We start from the raw sequence: 17618 nt of genomic DNA on the forward strand, positions 1-17618 counted from the left end.
TGCCTAAGATGGACAAAATTGAATTGGATAGCTTAAAACAGTAATATCAGCCTTCCTTGTTTGTCTGGATTATGTTTAAGACTGACTTCAGTGCAGTACCCTTATTGTTGTTTTCTGAGAGAATTCCCATAAGAGCGAGGCCACACAATGTCAGACTAAGTGCAAGTCTAAGTGTAGTGGGTAGTGTAGTGGGTAACAAACACCACTTTCCCCATTTCAGGATAGGGTTTGATCCCCTGGCAGGGCAAGTGCACCATGCAACACCAATAAGAGTGTTTAGTTAGCCTAATGCTGTGCAGGTAAATTGTAATGTAAATGAGCACTACAGGGGTGACTGTTATAACACAGCAGGCCATGAGAAGGTGTATACCCCTGAAGGCTATGCTGGCTGACTGGAGTGTGTGCACGTGCGTGTGTAGGGTACCTGAGCAGAAGGGCATTGGAGCACTCCAGTGGCCGTTGAGCTGGCAGGTTCGAGAGGATTCGCCCTTCAGCTGCCGCCCACCCGTACAGGAGTAGCGCACCGTGGAACCAAAGGTGAACTTCTCTCCACTCAGTACACCGTTGGGAGGAGATCCAGGATGTCCGCAGTCCACCACTGCCAAGCACACACACACAGACAAGCACTCAGTCACCCATTGAGTATAATTACAGTACAATAGGATTTCAAACTAAGTTTGTCTTTCAGTTTAATTACAGTTCAGTCCTAGTCGATTTCACAATGAGTGAGGTGCTAATATAGTCTCCTCCGAGAGTGCTGCCATCATCAGATTGGAGTGTCGTCTCCAATGCACTACCTATAAAAGCTGCTTGGCAATAATATGATTAAAAGTTAAACTCTGAGAAAAGTTCAGCTCAAAGGGAATTCTGGCATGCAGCAATAGTTCTTCTCAAAACTAAACTTTTTTTTTCACAATTTAATACTCAGAAATGTCTGTCAACAGTGCATCACAGTGTTTTTCATGGGCATTGGGCTTTTGTATGTGCTCTCCCCATTCACAGTGCATTCAGCATTCAGACTGCAGACTGAGCTCTATACTTACACAGTGTGGATGCCAATCTGGTTTAGGATTAGTGAGCTCCCAGGCTACACTAGGTATCCTGAAGCGAGCAACAGATCAGAGGCCATGTAGTTGTATTACAAACATTCCTCAACAAACTTAGACCTGGCAACGGACATGGAAAGAAGCATGACCTGAGCCCCCCCCATTGAGTGTGGATATGTTCCTAAAAATGAAGGTAATTTTTAAAATCATTTTATGTCTACCCCATTTTATACCCAATTTGAAAGGCCAATTACTCAGTTAGAATGAACTCCCTCTATCACTAACACTGTCCCCAACTGATACACGTGAAGACAACCAACATCTCTTTTTGAACTGCAGCTGATACGACATCGCTAAGCAGCCAGTGACCTCAGAGGAAAGCGTGGCTCCCCAGCTCCGATACAACAGCTGACAGATGCTTGTTCTGACCAACAACACAGTAGGAGTGATGCGGGAGGGAGTGTCATCAACCCACCAGTGAGAGAGCAAGGCCAAATGTGCTCTCTCAGACTGGCAAGCAGCATGTCTCTGGATTAGTCCGCTGGACCACACAGAGCCCCCCAAAAACTATTTATGTAACAGCGCAGTGCTAAAGAGGTTTAAAGAACCTTAAGTTGATGTAAAAAAGGTTCTTTCCAGTATTAATTTAAAGGTTTTTCACACCCATACACCTCTATTACACACATGTTTTTTTATCCTAGCTAACATTTATTAGTTGACAGAACATTTTCTAAATGATCCAACTTTTGGTTCTTGCAATGTTCAATCTGTCAAGTTTTCTGGACGTTCTTCCTAGGTTTTATGTAAAGTTTTTTGTTTCTGACACCCCGTATTTATTATTTGTTTATTCTCACAACTGAATTCACACTTGGCTTACACATTTGGTAGGAATACACTATCCAACATTGCTTAGGAGTGATGAGGGGAGAGAGCACAGACAATTGTGGTTTCTCAAACTCTTGGCTGCTGATGGCAAAGTGCCGTAGCTCAGGATTCAAACTTGTGACCCCTGGGCCACAGTGGCAGCGTATTAGACCACTGAGTTACTCTGAGCCCAGCACCTTTTACGAGTGTGTGGTTGGAGAAAAAAAAACAGCCGTGATATGCAGGATGGTCCTGTGAAGGTAAAATGTGAGCTGAAGCAGCTGGTGCCTCATTGAGCTGAAGAGCTGTGGAGGATGTTTTGGCGTTTCACAGGATGTGCACCCAATAAGACAGAGATCAGCCATGAAGCTGGCATCGCTAATTAGTCTGCCTGCAAAAAGTCTGTGTTCCACCTGTCCCTCAATTAATGCACTGATCTAAAGCAGCGGGAGAGGGTCACTCAACTGTTTCCGCCTCCATTATGGGAATGATGCTAATTAACTGCGCAGCGCTGCTGCCAAGTTTCGGCCGCTCGACTGGAAGGGCTGTACGCGTCAGCGACTTACCGATGCATTCGGGCAGAGGCTTATCCCATTGGCCGGTGGGCTGGCAGGTGAGGACAGGGGAGCCGAACAGGTAGTAGCCTGGGTTACAGTCATAAAAGACCACTGTGCCGAAGGTGAAATTGCCGTGCTCGATCTTGCTCTGCCTGATAGAGTTGGCGGGGATCCCAGGATCAGAGCAATTGACCACTGAACACAGGGAAGAAGGGCGGGAGACAGGGAAGGAGGGAAAGATGGAGCAAGAGGTGCATGTGTTATTTGGCAGAAGCATTGAGCAAGACACTTCACTCTAGATAAAACTCCCCTTGCCATCTCACCTCAAGCATCATTAACAGTTGTACAGTTGAGAGCATTAGTAATCACATCATCTACAGTGGTAGCTTTTTAAGGTAGACACTGATCTGCTTCATTATGGTAATTGAAACGGTCTCCTGGGACACTGATATTATTGCACATATGGCTTTAAAAAGTACAAAGTCACATTAGCTGTTACTGTTTGGATACAGGAACCAGCATCAGACAGAGCATGTGTTCAAACTGACCCATAATAATAATAATTAATGAAGCGACGGTTTTGCAATGTGCTTCTCGCCCCAGCATCAGTTCAACCCCATGCAACTGTTAGTGCACCCTCATGCAAACTCAAACACCATGGCACATGCCCGTCAATTCTTCTAGCAGAATGTTCAGCATATTTCAGTTAATAAACACATCAACAGGTCAGATAACGCCAACCTTACCAAACTCTGTAATGCAGCAATGTCCACCCTCTCCCTCCCCTTTTCACCCCACAGAGTGCAGCCATTGGCACGGTGCCACAGCAACAGCGGCTGCCCCTTCTTACCCATAGTGCACTGCAGTGGTTTTTTGGCAGGCGGCGGATCAGCCAAAGCTCCGTGTGAATAAAAGACTTAACTTTTTTCCCCACCTTTACACGTTGGTGGTGGCTGGCTCCACTGGCGGTTGGCCTGGCACTGGGCCCGCACCGGGCCCTCCATCACATAGCCCGTGTTGCAGGAGAAGCTCACCACGTCATTCAGGTTGAAGCCGTTGCCTATGGTGCGTCCGTAGATGGGGCTGCCAGGGTGCCCACAGCTGATGGCTGCAGAAGAGGGTGATTGTTTTAAAATGAAAGTATTTACCAGTTGTATAGAGCCTTGTTCTAGCTATAGTGAACCTGAAGCTACAGGAACCTGAACCTAAACTTTTAGCCGTTTAAACTCTTTTATTATAGGCTCAGGATAATTATTCAGTAATTACTGGGAGTGTAAAGAAAAATCAATCTGAATTGCGAAATCGCTTTGCTTGGATTTGCAAGTCTAGATCCAGTTTGAATCTAAAAGGAAGATGGCTAAAAATGTTACGACTGCCGCAAATCGACTGACTTGAGAATCGATGGAAAGCCCACTGAGCATGAGAGAGAGAAAGTGAAAGAAAGAATGGAGAGAAGTGAGAAACCTGGTTATATCAGTAAGGAATGCTGGAATAACTTAAGAGAGTTTAAGAGGCTAAATGTATCCTAGGCCCAAAAATGCAAACAATTAGTGAACACTAATGGTCACTAGTTAGCATTATTTATTTGCAAAATTCTAACTGGTAATTTTTTTGGTCTAGATCACTGTTAATCAAGAACAGTCACCCACCATATTCCATATTTCACCATAATCTACCATTTACTCATATGAGGCAATGACTGCAGAAAACATGGACAGTGCAGTGTTTCTTAAAAGTGAAGTAACCACAGGTCTAGCGCTTCTGCGGGCTGGTTGTAGTTTGATGTGTAGTGCCATCCATCACCACATGTTTCAATGACAAAACAGCCCATGTTTCATCCCATTGTCCTTCTCTAAACATCTCTAATTCCAACAGTTAGGTTTCCCTGGAATAATATTGGCCCATTGTTTTATTTCTCCCTGAAATCAGTTTTAATCCCTTATTCTGCTTTATCATAAGGAGGCGGGGCTACACTTAGTAATTAAATGATTGTCTGCCTTGGCTGGAACTTTCTGTGCTCTTTCTGGTCATTACATGGAGTAGCTATGTTGAAGTGGAGCTTACATGGGCTGCCCTTTACAGTTGAAGCATTCTACTTACTGGACAAACTGAGAGTAAAGGTGGTCTGAGACACGCTAGGTCTAGGAGAAGGGGACGGGTCTACCAAATGAGCAGGCTAGTCTGGCTCCGCCTCTGGTTTCTAGTGCGCTAGAACTCTGTTAGTGACTCTGGTTGCAAATTTGACAACATGGCGGACAATTTTAGCTTAATTTCAATAGAACAAAAGGGAACCACGGCATTCAAGTTTTTTACAGTCATTGGTATGAGGTTATTACCATGTTAGCTAGGTGTGCGCTACATGTAAATTCTGCATGAAATTAGATCTCCAGGGAATGTTTGGTGACATCTAGAAACTAGTTCTAAACCAAATGACAATAAATACACTTATGAGTAAACCCATCTGATTAATGCCTTAACTGTTGTAAAACCCCATTCTTATTCAGCAAATTATGTCTTACTGCTCGGAGTAAATGTCTAATATAAAGCCTAAAACCTGTGTGGACTAATTTACTGCAAGCAACACTAAAAGCCGTGTGAATATACAGCCCTTTCTGCTGAGCATAATGACTCTAATACAATATGTACACAGTGGATATACATGAAACGCTTACGGGCCAGTATGCCTTCATCCAGTCTAATATACAACCTCTATTTTCTTGCCAATGGGCCCAACCATTTTTATTTGTGCTGAACTGCAGGCGTCTGCTGAGCGAAGCTGAATGGGTGGTTAACTGTACGGCGCTGGCGGGTGTGTGCACTGTAAATGGCTCTGTACCTTCATACACACTACTGGTTAGCTGCAGAGCCATGCCCACAGGCAAGATGTCATTCTGATGTCGAGGTTGGCTTGACAGTCTAATTAGCCTCATGCTCGTGTACATCCAATATTAATCCCAGATACATTCCATTCGCTTCGAACCAAATAGATTTATTTCCAAAGACCTTGTTATCTTTGTGACTATTGGGGACGGCGGCGCTTAAGCTATGCTCACTTTTTCTTTCTTGTAATTCCAGGTATCATTCGTAAATGCCAGACAAGTTTATCATTATTAGTAAGCCTCTTAATTTTGCCCATGTGGCTGAAGAGGGACTCTTGCTGTATAAGAATGGAGTCTTCTCTTCCATCCTTCGACACATTCAGAAGAGGGTTTCTGATTCTTCTGGCAGGCTCAAGCACATTTTGTTCCTCATCACGCTTCTCTCCTGCTCTCATAAACAAGCACAGTTCATTTGCATAATTACAGATGTAATTTGTTTCTCTTTGCACGAAGGCAATTTCCCCTTCATTTGAGCACCTTCCATAGCCCAAAATTTCAAACCAAATCACTGCATGCTAAAATAGCTGAAAACTCATCCTCTCCACCACTCGTTCATATTCTCTCTCTCTCTCATTCTATTCCTCTCTTGCTCTCGCTTTCTCTCCCCTTCCCATGATAATGATTACTGCTTGTTGTGCCAGGTTTGCTAAAAGAAACAGGTAAGCCCACAGAAATTATGCAAGCGTTAATGCGCGAGTTAAATGAGCTAAACCCAGAAACATCAGCAGCATCAGACTGGCTGCAATGTCAGACCAGGCAACCCTTGCTTGGTGTTAGTCAGCGCTGGATCTTTTTCATCTGTCCCTTCCCAGTTTGAAGAGGGAAAACCCATCTGGAACGGCTCAGTGGCTGCATCACTTGCACTAATTTGTGTTTAAAAGCTGTCTTCGCAAAGTGGGTGCTAAATGCTTCTAAATCTCCGCCACATCTCAACAGAAGAAGGAGAAGGCCCCTTAGCTTCTGTTCTGTTTGTTACAGAACAGAGAACAGAACAAACTGTGCTTGTTTTAAGCTTTGAAGAAGCAGAGGGAAGGCTCAGGGTGATCTAGTACAGTTCCTTGAAAAGTATTTGTCCCTCTTTACTTTTCTTTTTTGCATTCGTTTCAGATCTTCAAACAAAATATAATATAAGACAAAGTCAACCTCAGTGAACACAGGAGATTTATTTATAAATGGCCTTTATAAAGCAATCTAAAGAAGTTCTAGAAGAGATGAGAAGTAAAGGTATTGAAGTGGATCAGTCTGGATCAGGTTGGGACTCCAGTGAAGCACAGTGAGAGCAATCATCTCCCAGTGGAAATGCCTTGGGAGAGTGGTCAATCTTACATGAAGTGACCAGCCTAATAAAACTCCTACCAGAGTGCAGCAACATTTTCTCCAGGATGTCACTAAAGAACCCAACGTACATCTAAGGAACTGCAGACCTCCGATTAGTCATGATTCCACTGTTAGAAAGAGACTGGGATACAACAGCAAAAGCTGCAGGGTAAAAAACACTGTCGAAAAAAAGCAACATCTCAAAGCTCTCTCACATTTAACCTTGATGACCCCCAAGCATTTTAGAATAATGCTCTGCGGACAAATAAATCAAAAGTAGGCCAACTAAAATTGTCTAAGAGGATAGTTGGATAGTTGAGGTGGTGTTTTCAACAGCAACTTCTCCATTATTTATCATTTATATTTAGAGTTTTGATGCCTTTTTGGAAGATGCTTGCACTGGCTCTTGCAGCACTTTCAGTTCCAACATCATACTGCTCCAACACATCACAGCTCCAGAGTTAGCAGGACTCCCTCCATGAAGCGGACGGCCTAACAAAATTTCTCAGGAGCGCAGTGACAGCTTATCCAGGAAGTCACAAAAGAACCCAGGTGAACATCTAAGGAACTGCAGGCCTCACTCGCCTTGGATAAGATAAGTGTTCATCATTCCACTATTAGAAAGAAACTGGGAAAAAGGGCATCGATGGGAAAGCTGTAAGGTGAAACTCACTGAACATCTCAAAGCTCATCTCAAATTTGCCCAAAAAACACACCTTGATTACCTTAAACTTTTTGGAATAATGCTCTGCGGACTGACAAAATGTAAGAAATGGAAGACTGGGTTCTCAATACATCTGCCGTAAAGCGAACACGGCATTCCACAATTCCAAAACTGGGATTAGGACTGGCATTTTATGCAACAAGTAAGCAAAACCAGTGGCAATCAGGAGCAAATATTTTTTCACGGCTCTGTAACTAAAGGTGCATAGGCAATATTTGTTTATTGCCTCATGTCTGCTGATTTTTACACTGGGTTCTGGAATACTCAAGTATGACAAAATGTATTCATTCATTATAACTCCTCAGCCTTAGCTTTAATACCGAGGCAACTCCCCAATCCGCTCATTTCCATCTCAAAATTCCTGAAGCACATAAACACCCAGTGCAGGATTAGCTGGGTGAGGTTGTAGGGATAAATTCTAGGCGATACGAGTGTGGGCTCATTTTGACACTCTGGTTCTGAACCTGACAATGAATCGTTAATTAAAAAAGCTTCTTGAGACAGAGAAGACTCTTTCTGTTCTCAGTGGATTCTTCAAATGTCGGTGCCCTTTGAGAGGTGGGAGAGTGCTCTGCTGAAAGTGCTTCACCTCAGTCAGCGATGACATGGAGACGTGGCACAGGATTCTTTGTGCGCATTTGCTGCTCGGGCCCAGTGCAGCATAGTGACAGCTCTTCATCATCTGCAGCAGCAGCGGTGGCAATGGCTCACACAAGCACACGTGACTGGGGCTGTATCCTACCGGTTACACAACACTTTAATAACTTTAACTCCCTCAACAAACTTCTGAGGAAGGGTGGCACAGCTACGGTACAACGTGCCGCGCTTTACGCTAACCGCATCCGACTGAAATTCCCTAAGATGACAGTTCTCAGGCTTGGATAGTGGAGGTGTTCTCTTTTTTGGGATGTTTTCAACAGCAAATTGCCCCTCACTAATCATTTATATTCAGAGCTTTGATGCCTTTTTTGGAAGATCCTACCACTGGCTTTTGTAGCACTTGCAGTTCCAACCTGATACTGCTCCAACACACCAAAGCTCCAGAGTTAGCAGGACTACCTCCACAGTGCTGCTGCACAATGAAAGAGAGAGAGACAGAGAGACATAAGCGAGCACAGACTCACGGACGCAGATGGGCAGCTGTCCAGACCAGTTGTGATCCTGCTGGCAGATGCGCACGGAGGAGCCAATGAGGCGGAAGCCTGGGGCGCACTGGTACACCACCGTGTCCCTGTAGCCAAAATTCTCCCCGATCACCTGACCGTTCACAATCTGCTCGGGCAGCCCGCAGTGGCCCCCTGGAGGGAGAGACAGGATGGTTGGAAAGAGCCATTTAGAGAAGGAGGCCTGAGCCGCAGTTAAATTAAACAGGCGCATCTGAAGAGATGGCACTGCAATATTAACATTATATACTACTTTTTGGGGCCGTCTGTTTTTTTATTTAAACATCAGCTACACTGAGAGAGATTACACACTCGGTTAGAAACATTCTCAGATGCTGCTCTGGATGACCCTTTATAGAAAGCTTAGGTAAAAATAGAACTTCTGGGGAAAAGGTCTTGCTTCTTGGAAGAACCCTTCTCCCTAAGTATTTCCAATAGCCAGGGAGGGTTTGTGTGGCTTCTTTCAAAGAGGAAAGGCTTTTAAGGTGAGAGTAGCTAGTGATGTTTGACCCTTTTAATAGATTAGATCATCATAACTGACCCGGCACTGAGCCGGGTCACACAAGCCAATAAAACTTCATGAACCTTACACACTGCCCTTCAAAAGTTTAGGGACAACTACTTTTTTTATAATGTTTAAAAATATATTTATATGAATTACGTATCTTGTTGGTTTGCAATGCCCTAACCCTTTCAGCAGACACAGCGGATTCACAGTCAGATTTACTGATTTGCTGAAAAAAAGCTTACATTTTTTAGTGGTAACAGGCTGAAATGTTTTAGTTCAGATTACATGTTAAAAAGATCCTCACCAAATAAACACATAGAGTTCAGTTGCATTTAAGAGACATTTAGTTGAATGTTCGTTGAATGTCAGATGAGCAAAACTGTAACCTACTGTAAAAACAAAAGTGCCATGTCCACAAACAAAAACATTAGCTATCCAAAAGAAAGTCATGTGGAATAAAGTTGGACTACCTAGGCACCGTGTCTCCGTTCCGCTCCACAGGCCAGAGGACAAGCACTCCCTCACTGTGGAGCCCACCAGCATGTAGCCTATGTCACATGTAAAGATGGCTGTGGCCCCAAAGGTGGTTTGGGTCCCAATCTTCTTTCCACTGCCAGGGGTGGGGAGCTCCCCACAGGAGATAACTAACAAGGAAAGGAAAGTACAGAAGGAGTAGAAGAGAAGTAAAAAAAGAGTTACATGCTTAAATTGGGCCTGTATTGATAAAGCTTCACCGGGTAGAGACTGTGAATCTAGGATATGTTACTTTCTATATCCTACCCAAGTCCTACGAATACAAATCATCATGATATTCTCTGGATACAAAGCTGAAAGCTGAGGCTATACCTTAGCAGATCAGCGTATGACTAGGTGTAATGACTGGGTGTATCTCATTTAAAAATGCTAAGGTATAGGGTTGTAAGGGTCTCTTACTCTGACAATGGGGTCTCTCGTTCCTCCAGCTCCATGCTCCATTGGCCATGCACTGGATGTGGGCGGGGCCCAGGCGGTAATAGCCGGGGTCACAGGTAAAGATGATTTTGGTCCTGTACTCATAATGTGAACCATTGACGATTCGCCACCGCCCATGCTCCAGTGAAAAAGATCCAATGCTGGGACATACAACAACTGTGTGCCCACAAACACACACACACACGCACACACGCACACGCACAAACAAACATATACACACCAAAATGAGCAAAATGTAGCTCACAGTAAGCTTTCAAAACACACAACCACGCTAACAGACGCCTGTGCCAGCCAACATCACTTAAGAGTGATCAGGGGTGAGAGCAAGGCCAACTGTGCTCTCCCAGACTCTGGCTGCCGATGACAAAGCAGCATGGCTCAGGATTCAAACCCCCCGGGCCATAGTGGTAGCGCATTAGACCTTTTTAATAACATTCGGCACTATGATTTAGAGTTTATTTTGCTTTGGTACAACAAAGGAAATAAACATATAGTGTTGACACACAAATAAGCTATTTTATCTGTAAAATGATTATTATAATTTCTGATCAAATAGGATTAGACTAGATTGGATTAGATTAGGTAAGGCAGCATGACACACAACATGCATGTATTCTCCGATATATGCAGTACATTATACTCTGACAGTACACTCCGATATATGCAGTATTTTACACATAAAGTGTAAAATAGGGTATAATTAGGGTTTAATTAATAAAATTAACCAAGCCACTTGTAAAGTGACACACTTCCAGACCTACAAAACTTACAAACTTAAAGTTCATATAAAATAACACATAAAATAATTATTAACTGCACTTAAAATGATTAGTATAAATGGTGTCCTTTTCTATATCAAATAGGTCATCACTGTCACACAAAAACTCTTAATAGAAGTCAATGTAAAATGATTTTTTCACTCATTGTGGAGCATTTCTATTGGCCCATTCATCGTGCACTTGTACAGACACAATGTAAAGAAGAACTGCCAGATTCAAATTATGGCAACAAGTGAAAAGCAGCAAAAATGTTACAAGGTTTTTTTATGCAGGACAGCAACAATATGCAGTACAGATACATTTATGTACGGTGGGGACTGGGTAGCTCTCTAAAGTGTCTAGTGAATAAAACGAGCATTAAAGTAAATGAGGTGCAGCATTTAAAGCAGAGTGTAGATATGGAGAGTACAAAAGGCTCTAATACCAGTACCAATATACAGGGCTATAATTAAGGATTATGTCTTAAATTAATAAATAAAGTCTTCAGCTTTTAATAAAAAAATGAGTCAACAACAAAGCAAGTCAATACAAATCCTTACTAAACCACTTCTTGTCATGGGAATATTGGCTGTGTCAGAGACTGCCATGAACAAATAGTTCATCGCTTGGCACCGAACTGAACATGCCAATATAATCAGCCCCCACTGCTATCCATAATTGAGTTCTAAACTATAAAACATTCAAACGCAATTTCCTGCACTTCAAAAAGCAGTGACCTCATTTTGTACCGCTTTGTAACGTGGCCAAGGCGTTTGTGCCCAAACCTTAATGGGTAATAACTTAACGGCTTGGCATTGAGAACGTAATCTGCTCATAAATAAACGAGAGGCAAAGTTCTAGCTCTGGGTCTACTGTGTGTGGCAGGAGCTTTTAAATGGGCAGTAAATGGGCTCCTGGGTCAGTGTGTTTGGGCGAGGAAACTTTCTTGTACCTGAGCAGCGGGGAATCTTGTTGTGGTTGCTCCAGGTCCCGTCAGGCTGACACACGGCGCTGGTCAGCTCCTTGGAGGACAGCCGGTAGCCGTCATTGCAGAAATAGGTCACACGTGTTCCCACTGAGTAGTCCACCGCTAGCACACCACCATTGACTGGAGCCTTGGGCACCCCACAGGACACGGCTAGGTAGAGGGAGGAAAGATGACTTTAGAACTCTTAGAAGTTGAAAGTGTTCCTGCTAATACCAAAAGTACACTATATGGACAAAAGTATCTGGACACCTGCTCATTCATTGTTTGTTCCGAAATCAACGACATTTTAAAAGAGTTTATCCTGCTTTTGTTGGAGTAACTGTCTCTACTGTCCTAGATTTTAGAGCATTGCTGTGAGGATTTGATTGCACTGAGCAACAACAGCATCAGGGAGGTCACGTTGTTGGATGATCACCTCCCCAACTCATTCCAAAAACATTGGATGGAGCACCAACCATAATTCCAGAGAACACAGTTTCACTGCTCCACAGCTCAATGCTGGGGAGGTTTGTACCCCTTAGCCCACACCTGGCATTAGGCATGTTGACTCCAGAGCATCCTATTCTATGAGCAGTACTTCTCTGCAGGTACTAGACAAGCTATGTGTGAGTAAAAGAACAACTTCAAATACTAAATAAATGATTTCCGTACCTTTAAGTAGTGCAGCAACCAATTGTAACTACTATATCGTGAGACCTACAAGGGTAAAATATTTAGTTACTGACTTGAAGTGATACTGAAGTGACCCAAGCAGCTGGCTCTTGTGCCACTTATACCTGAGCTACACACCAGAGATTTTTTTGGTTGCTTTAAAATGGCAAAAATATAATAATAGTGTAATGTTTTATTAGCTTTAAAATACGTGCAGATGTACAGTACTGTCTGTAAAAGGTCAGGACCATGTATAAAAGAACAACTGAGAAATCCTACACAAAAAGGCATGGAAAAGTCTTAAAGGACTTCACAAAGTCATGCTTCGATTGGTTTCTTTCACCGTGCCACTGTCATGGCCTTGTCCAGCCTACCGGCAAATGGAAATTCTTATCTTGCTTGCTACCCCCTTCTCCTGTTATATAACTGCCACTGAAACATACACTGCCAGTCAAAGGTCTGCCTTCTTTTGAAATTTTAAAAGTACTGTATTTTTACAGTTTCTTATCATTTACATAGGAGACACAATCCCACAAGGTCCCACTTTATAGGAAATGAAATGCCTCTAATAACTGCATTATAACACATTAACAATCCATGTAATAACAATGTAATTAGCAGTGATGTATTCATTAGTATAGCTTATGAAAATACATGTGTATTAACTTTAGTTTTGGCTCATGCAGTAGGAGGACAAGCAGCAGCAGTTCATATAAATACATTTACCCTTCTCTTATTACATGTTTATAAACACATAAGTGAGAATTACAGTTGAGTAATTATACAAGCTGTACTACCGTAATGCACCTGTAACAGTGAATACATCATCAGTAGTTTCAGTGTTATTGCCTGTATTGTTAATGTGTAATTATATAGTTATTAGAGACATATTTTTAGTAGTCTGGAATATATTTTGCAACACTAAGATTCATATTCATAAAACAAACTTTCCTTGGTATGATGAGGAGGTTTTGCCTGATTTGACAGTTTGCCTTTTCCAAACTTTTGTTAAAAGCACATATTGACAATCTGTTGTCTCAGAGGTGGTTTAAACAGAAGGCAGGTTTGAGTGCTGGTGAATTCATCAAGAAGAAAATGTGCAGGTAAGACATTGTTATTCCTAAGGTGGTATTTTTCTCAGTTGAGACGGAGACTGATTTGTTGTTTTTGCAAAGAAAAATGAGAATGACTAAACAGTCTGTTTAATATGCCATGTTACTGCAAACGGAAGTCCTGGAGTCTACGCTTGAGATACTATGTCCACAGATGTATACAGACCAACTGACACACTCAGCTGGCCACCACTGCTGGGATTTTGTCAGTTACATTCTGACTGGTTTCCTGCCAGTCCCTCTGTTTGCATTTCTGCACAGTGGCATTTATCATAACAGGAGACACTTTTGCAAGCATTATATCAGGGCAGATTTACTAAAATAGGCACCAATTCACTTAGCAATTGTGGGTTTTATTTATGGCAAATTTATGTTATTCACTACATATGCAAAAAACCTGTATCTAAAAAAGAAAAAGTAAAACGTTCAGTGGAAATCTGTGCAAAAAGATTTTACAGAAGTCCTTTTGGAGCATTTCTATTGGCCTATTCATCCTGAAATCTTTACAGTGTATAGAATAACTGCCAGGTTCACAAATTAGCAAGTAAAAGAACAGGTTTTGACTCATTACTCATGAATGTATATTATTATTTTGACATTATTCAAAATATATTTGACAGAATGAGTCGAAATTCATTTCAATAAAGTTCATTTTTCATCTAGAGTTCTATTTGAGGAGTGCATTTGGAAAGCATGTAATATAATTCCTTTTTAATTTCACAGAGAGCATCTTGCTCATTTGGGAACTGTATAAACTCTTAACTGCATGCACGGCTTCAAAGCATCCTGCTACAGAAGATTTAGCTTTAGTAATTTTGGGATTGTTCAGCAAGAATTTTTAACAACAGTTTGTAAAAAAACGGTAAAACTTACTATTATAACAATTGTGAAATTCTACACAAAGTATTAGGACACAGAATTAGGACTTATTTTGCTAGTACTGCATTGCTTTAGGGTTTTTAGGGTTGTTTCTGGCTGCGACAGAGCAAAACATCCAGATGCTGGATAGAATTGTTTTTAAATTCACAAATTACCTAAATAAAAAAAAATATATATATATATATAAAGTTATTTATTCAGTTTTATTAATAGCATTTCGTAGCTAGTAACCAGGCATCCCTCATGTTTACTTATTCATGTTTATATGTTTTTACTCACAAAAAAGGGGTATTGTGACCGAGCTCTATGATGACCACATTTGGAGACAGATGTGTTGATTACAGTGAAATTAAAAGTGTTCATCACACTAATCAATCGTTAAAGCGATTCTTTTTCTTTATCCCTTATACTAGCCAAAAGCTGCCTATCCTTCACTTTGTTGGACAGCTGGTTTTGGCTAGCTAATATGCTAGTCAGGATCTCTGTGAATGTGCGTTTAGATGTGCAGCATGTTTTCTCTGAGCTTTCGATGTTCATCAGAAAATTTGTTGCTGTCACAACGGTAACTCCAATAGCTGTAGCTAGTGAACTACATTTCCCATAAAACCACCTTTGCAGTTGCGGGTAACACATAGAGAGTTAAGCAGTTTTTTAAGTAGCATGGTCATTTTTTAGGAGTGATACCAGATGATGTACATGTTGAGTACTAGACTCATTCTCTGAATATGAATCATGCTGTAAGTATAAATGCTATGATTGGAAAGCTAGAAAAGCCAGATCACAAAGCCAAGTCAAGCATATCCCTTAAGTACTCCTCCCTGGTATCTCCACTGCTTTTAGAAATACAGAAACATTATGGCAGCATGAAAGAACATAAACCGGACAAAATGCTTGCTCTTGTAGACCAGAAAGCTTTGACAATAAAGTGAGGCGAGGCTTTTGGATAACGGGCAAAGCCAAAGAGCCTTGAACACTTTGGAAGTTTACAGAGTCATTTAAGTGTCACTGGCTGTTAGTGGCGCATAAGCCTGTGGCCTCAGAGGGGGGAGGACCGGTGCTGTCACATTAGTGTGGAGGGAGGAGGCCACGGGCGCACTGGCTCAGAAACTATTTACTCAGACTGGTCTCCTCGTGCTCAGAGCGGTGGATCAGAGTGGATAGGTGGTGCAGTATAAATGACACAGATGGAGAAGGGGATCTCTACAGATTAGTCATTAATGTGACAAATCAAACAGATCATGAATAAGCAGTATCAGGAAGAGAGAAGCGTGAGTAATTACTGCATCTCTATCACTGACCGTAAAAGCTTGTTAGAGAGGCTGGGGATTAAGCTCCTGGAAAAGTGGCGACTTGCGGAATTGCTGTGTATGGGCCGGCACTGAATTAATAAGTAGTGCCATTAAAGAATCCTGTAGTGCAGAACTGGCTTTATAGATTACAGAAATTAGGCCATAGCATGACACTATTTAGGGCTACAGCTGTAGCGCTATCTTCACTGCATATATATGTATATGTAAGATGCTTTTTAAAAGTTCAGGCACGATTACACCAAAAGACGCTGGAACAACTTAAAAATGTTTCTACAAGCTCATTTAAAAGATAAGTGTGAAAATTTGAGGACGTATTAGCCATGTTTTTTTATGTCATTTTAAATCTTTGTAGAATGGCATAAAAAAGTAATGCAGCACTAGGAGCCGCACTGCTAGCTACAAGGAGCATCATTAGTGGTTGATGTGGCGCAACAGATAACACCACTGCCTGCCACTGAGCTACCACACCATGTGGAAGACTGGGGTTTAATTCCCGGTCTGGGTTACTATGCTGTGCTACACCAAGAGTCCTTGGGCAAGACTCCTAACACTACACTGGCCCTCCTCTGTAATATGAGTAACCTTCTAAGTCGCTCTGGATAAGAGCGTCAGCTAAATGCCATAAATGTAAATGTCATTAAACATTAGAACCTGCGGTTATTTGCAGACAATAACAAAAGTATATGTTTTTATAAGAATTATTTCTCATGAAAAAGGGAAGATATAATGAATCACCCCTTCTAATGAATGCATTCAACTACTTTACGTTGCACTCATTGCTGACAGAGAAGTGCACACACACACACAGCTTGTCTAGTCCTTGTAGCGAGGAATTGCCAATCGAAAAGAACTGTAGCAGATAAATATGAACCTGTTGGCATCATGCCTAATGCCAAGTCTGGGCTAGAAGGGTATAAAGCCCTCCAGCATTGAGCTGTGAAGCAGTGGAAGAACTGTGCTCTCTGGAATGATGTTAATGCTCTATCCATTACTTTTAGGATGAGTTGAGGAGTTGGGGATGAGGTCGGATAGTGATAATCTTCATCAATTTCCTGAACGTTCTTGTCCCTGAATGCAATCACATCCTCACAGTAATGCTACAAAATCTAGCAGAAAGCCTTCCTTAGACAGTAGAGACAGTTACTCCAGCAAAAGCAGGATACTTTCTTTAATACCCATGATTTCGGATGAAATAATGAAATAGAAGGTGTCCCAATACTTTTGCCATTATAACATTTGTGACAAGAACTTGGACAATGATTTTACAGTGATTCATACTGACATAATATTTTTTCCTTATGATGTAATATCATCCTTTTGGAGATACAAGGTTTTCTCATTAAGCTAACTCTCCAGACAAGACCTTCTCACTGATCCCCCCATAAGCTTCTTCAGCTCTTACCCTGGCAGGCCGGTACTGGTGCGTCCCAGTCGTAGTAGCCATAAGGTGTCTTCCTGCAGACAGCCGTGCTCTTGCCGATGAGGCGGTAGCCGCGGTCACAGGCCCAGCGCACCAAACTGTTGAGATGACCACCAGTCTGGCTACTGATGGAACCGTGCAGAGGTGAGTCCGGAGTGCTGCAGTACAAAGCTACACACAGACACACACACACACACGCACACAGACAGACAGAAAAGCAACCCCATCAGCTCCTTAATCACCACTTAGAACAGAGATCTGTGCCCTGGGCCATCTCAGCATGCCTTCTGCTCTGTTCCAGTCGCTCTGCTGCTTCACTGGGAAGCTGCTACAACTCTGTGGGTTTTATCAAAGTGCAACGATTTGTAAATGTGGTAAAAGGAAGAGTGGGAAAATGCACTGATTTAGTGTGGTGCTAATGACCTGATTCCTTTGGAATAGTTTCATTGATTATAATGAACTATAATAAA

At 42.1% G+C, this 17618-nt stretch overlaps 1 protein-coding gene across 1 annotated transcript in view; it reads right to left on the reverse strand.

Annotated features, from left to right (window-relative positions):
- The window catches only part of csmd3b (CUB and Sushi multiple domains 3b), a 548309-nt gene that overhangs the window by 61287 nt on the left and 469404 nt on the right, over positions 1–17618 (reverse strand). The window contains exons 49-56 of the mRNA XM_072674465.1: positions 17131–17319; positions 11741–11926; positions 9992–10186; positions 9529–9702; positions 8512–8685; positions 3402–3575; positions 2477–2662; positions 425–598 (exon numbers count right to left, since the gene is read on the reverse strand). Coding sequence (XP_072530566.1) covers positions 425–598; positions 2477–2662; positions 3402–3575; positions 8512–8685; positions 9529–9702; positions 9992–10186; positions 11741–11926; positions 17131–17319 — 1452 coding nt within the window. The remainder of the gene's footprint in view (positions 1–424; positions 599–2476; positions 2663–3401; positions 3576–8511; positions 8686–9528; positions 9703–9991; positions 10187–11740; positions 11927–17130; positions 17320–17618) is intronic.

Source organism: Salminus brasiliensis, chromosome 3, assembly GCF_030463535.1.
Source record: "Salminus brasiliensis chromosome 3, fSalBra1.hap2, whole genome shotgun sequence".
Lineage (NCBI taxonomy): Eukaryota > Metazoa > Chordata > Actinopteri > Characiformes > Bryconidae > Salminus > Salminus brasiliensis.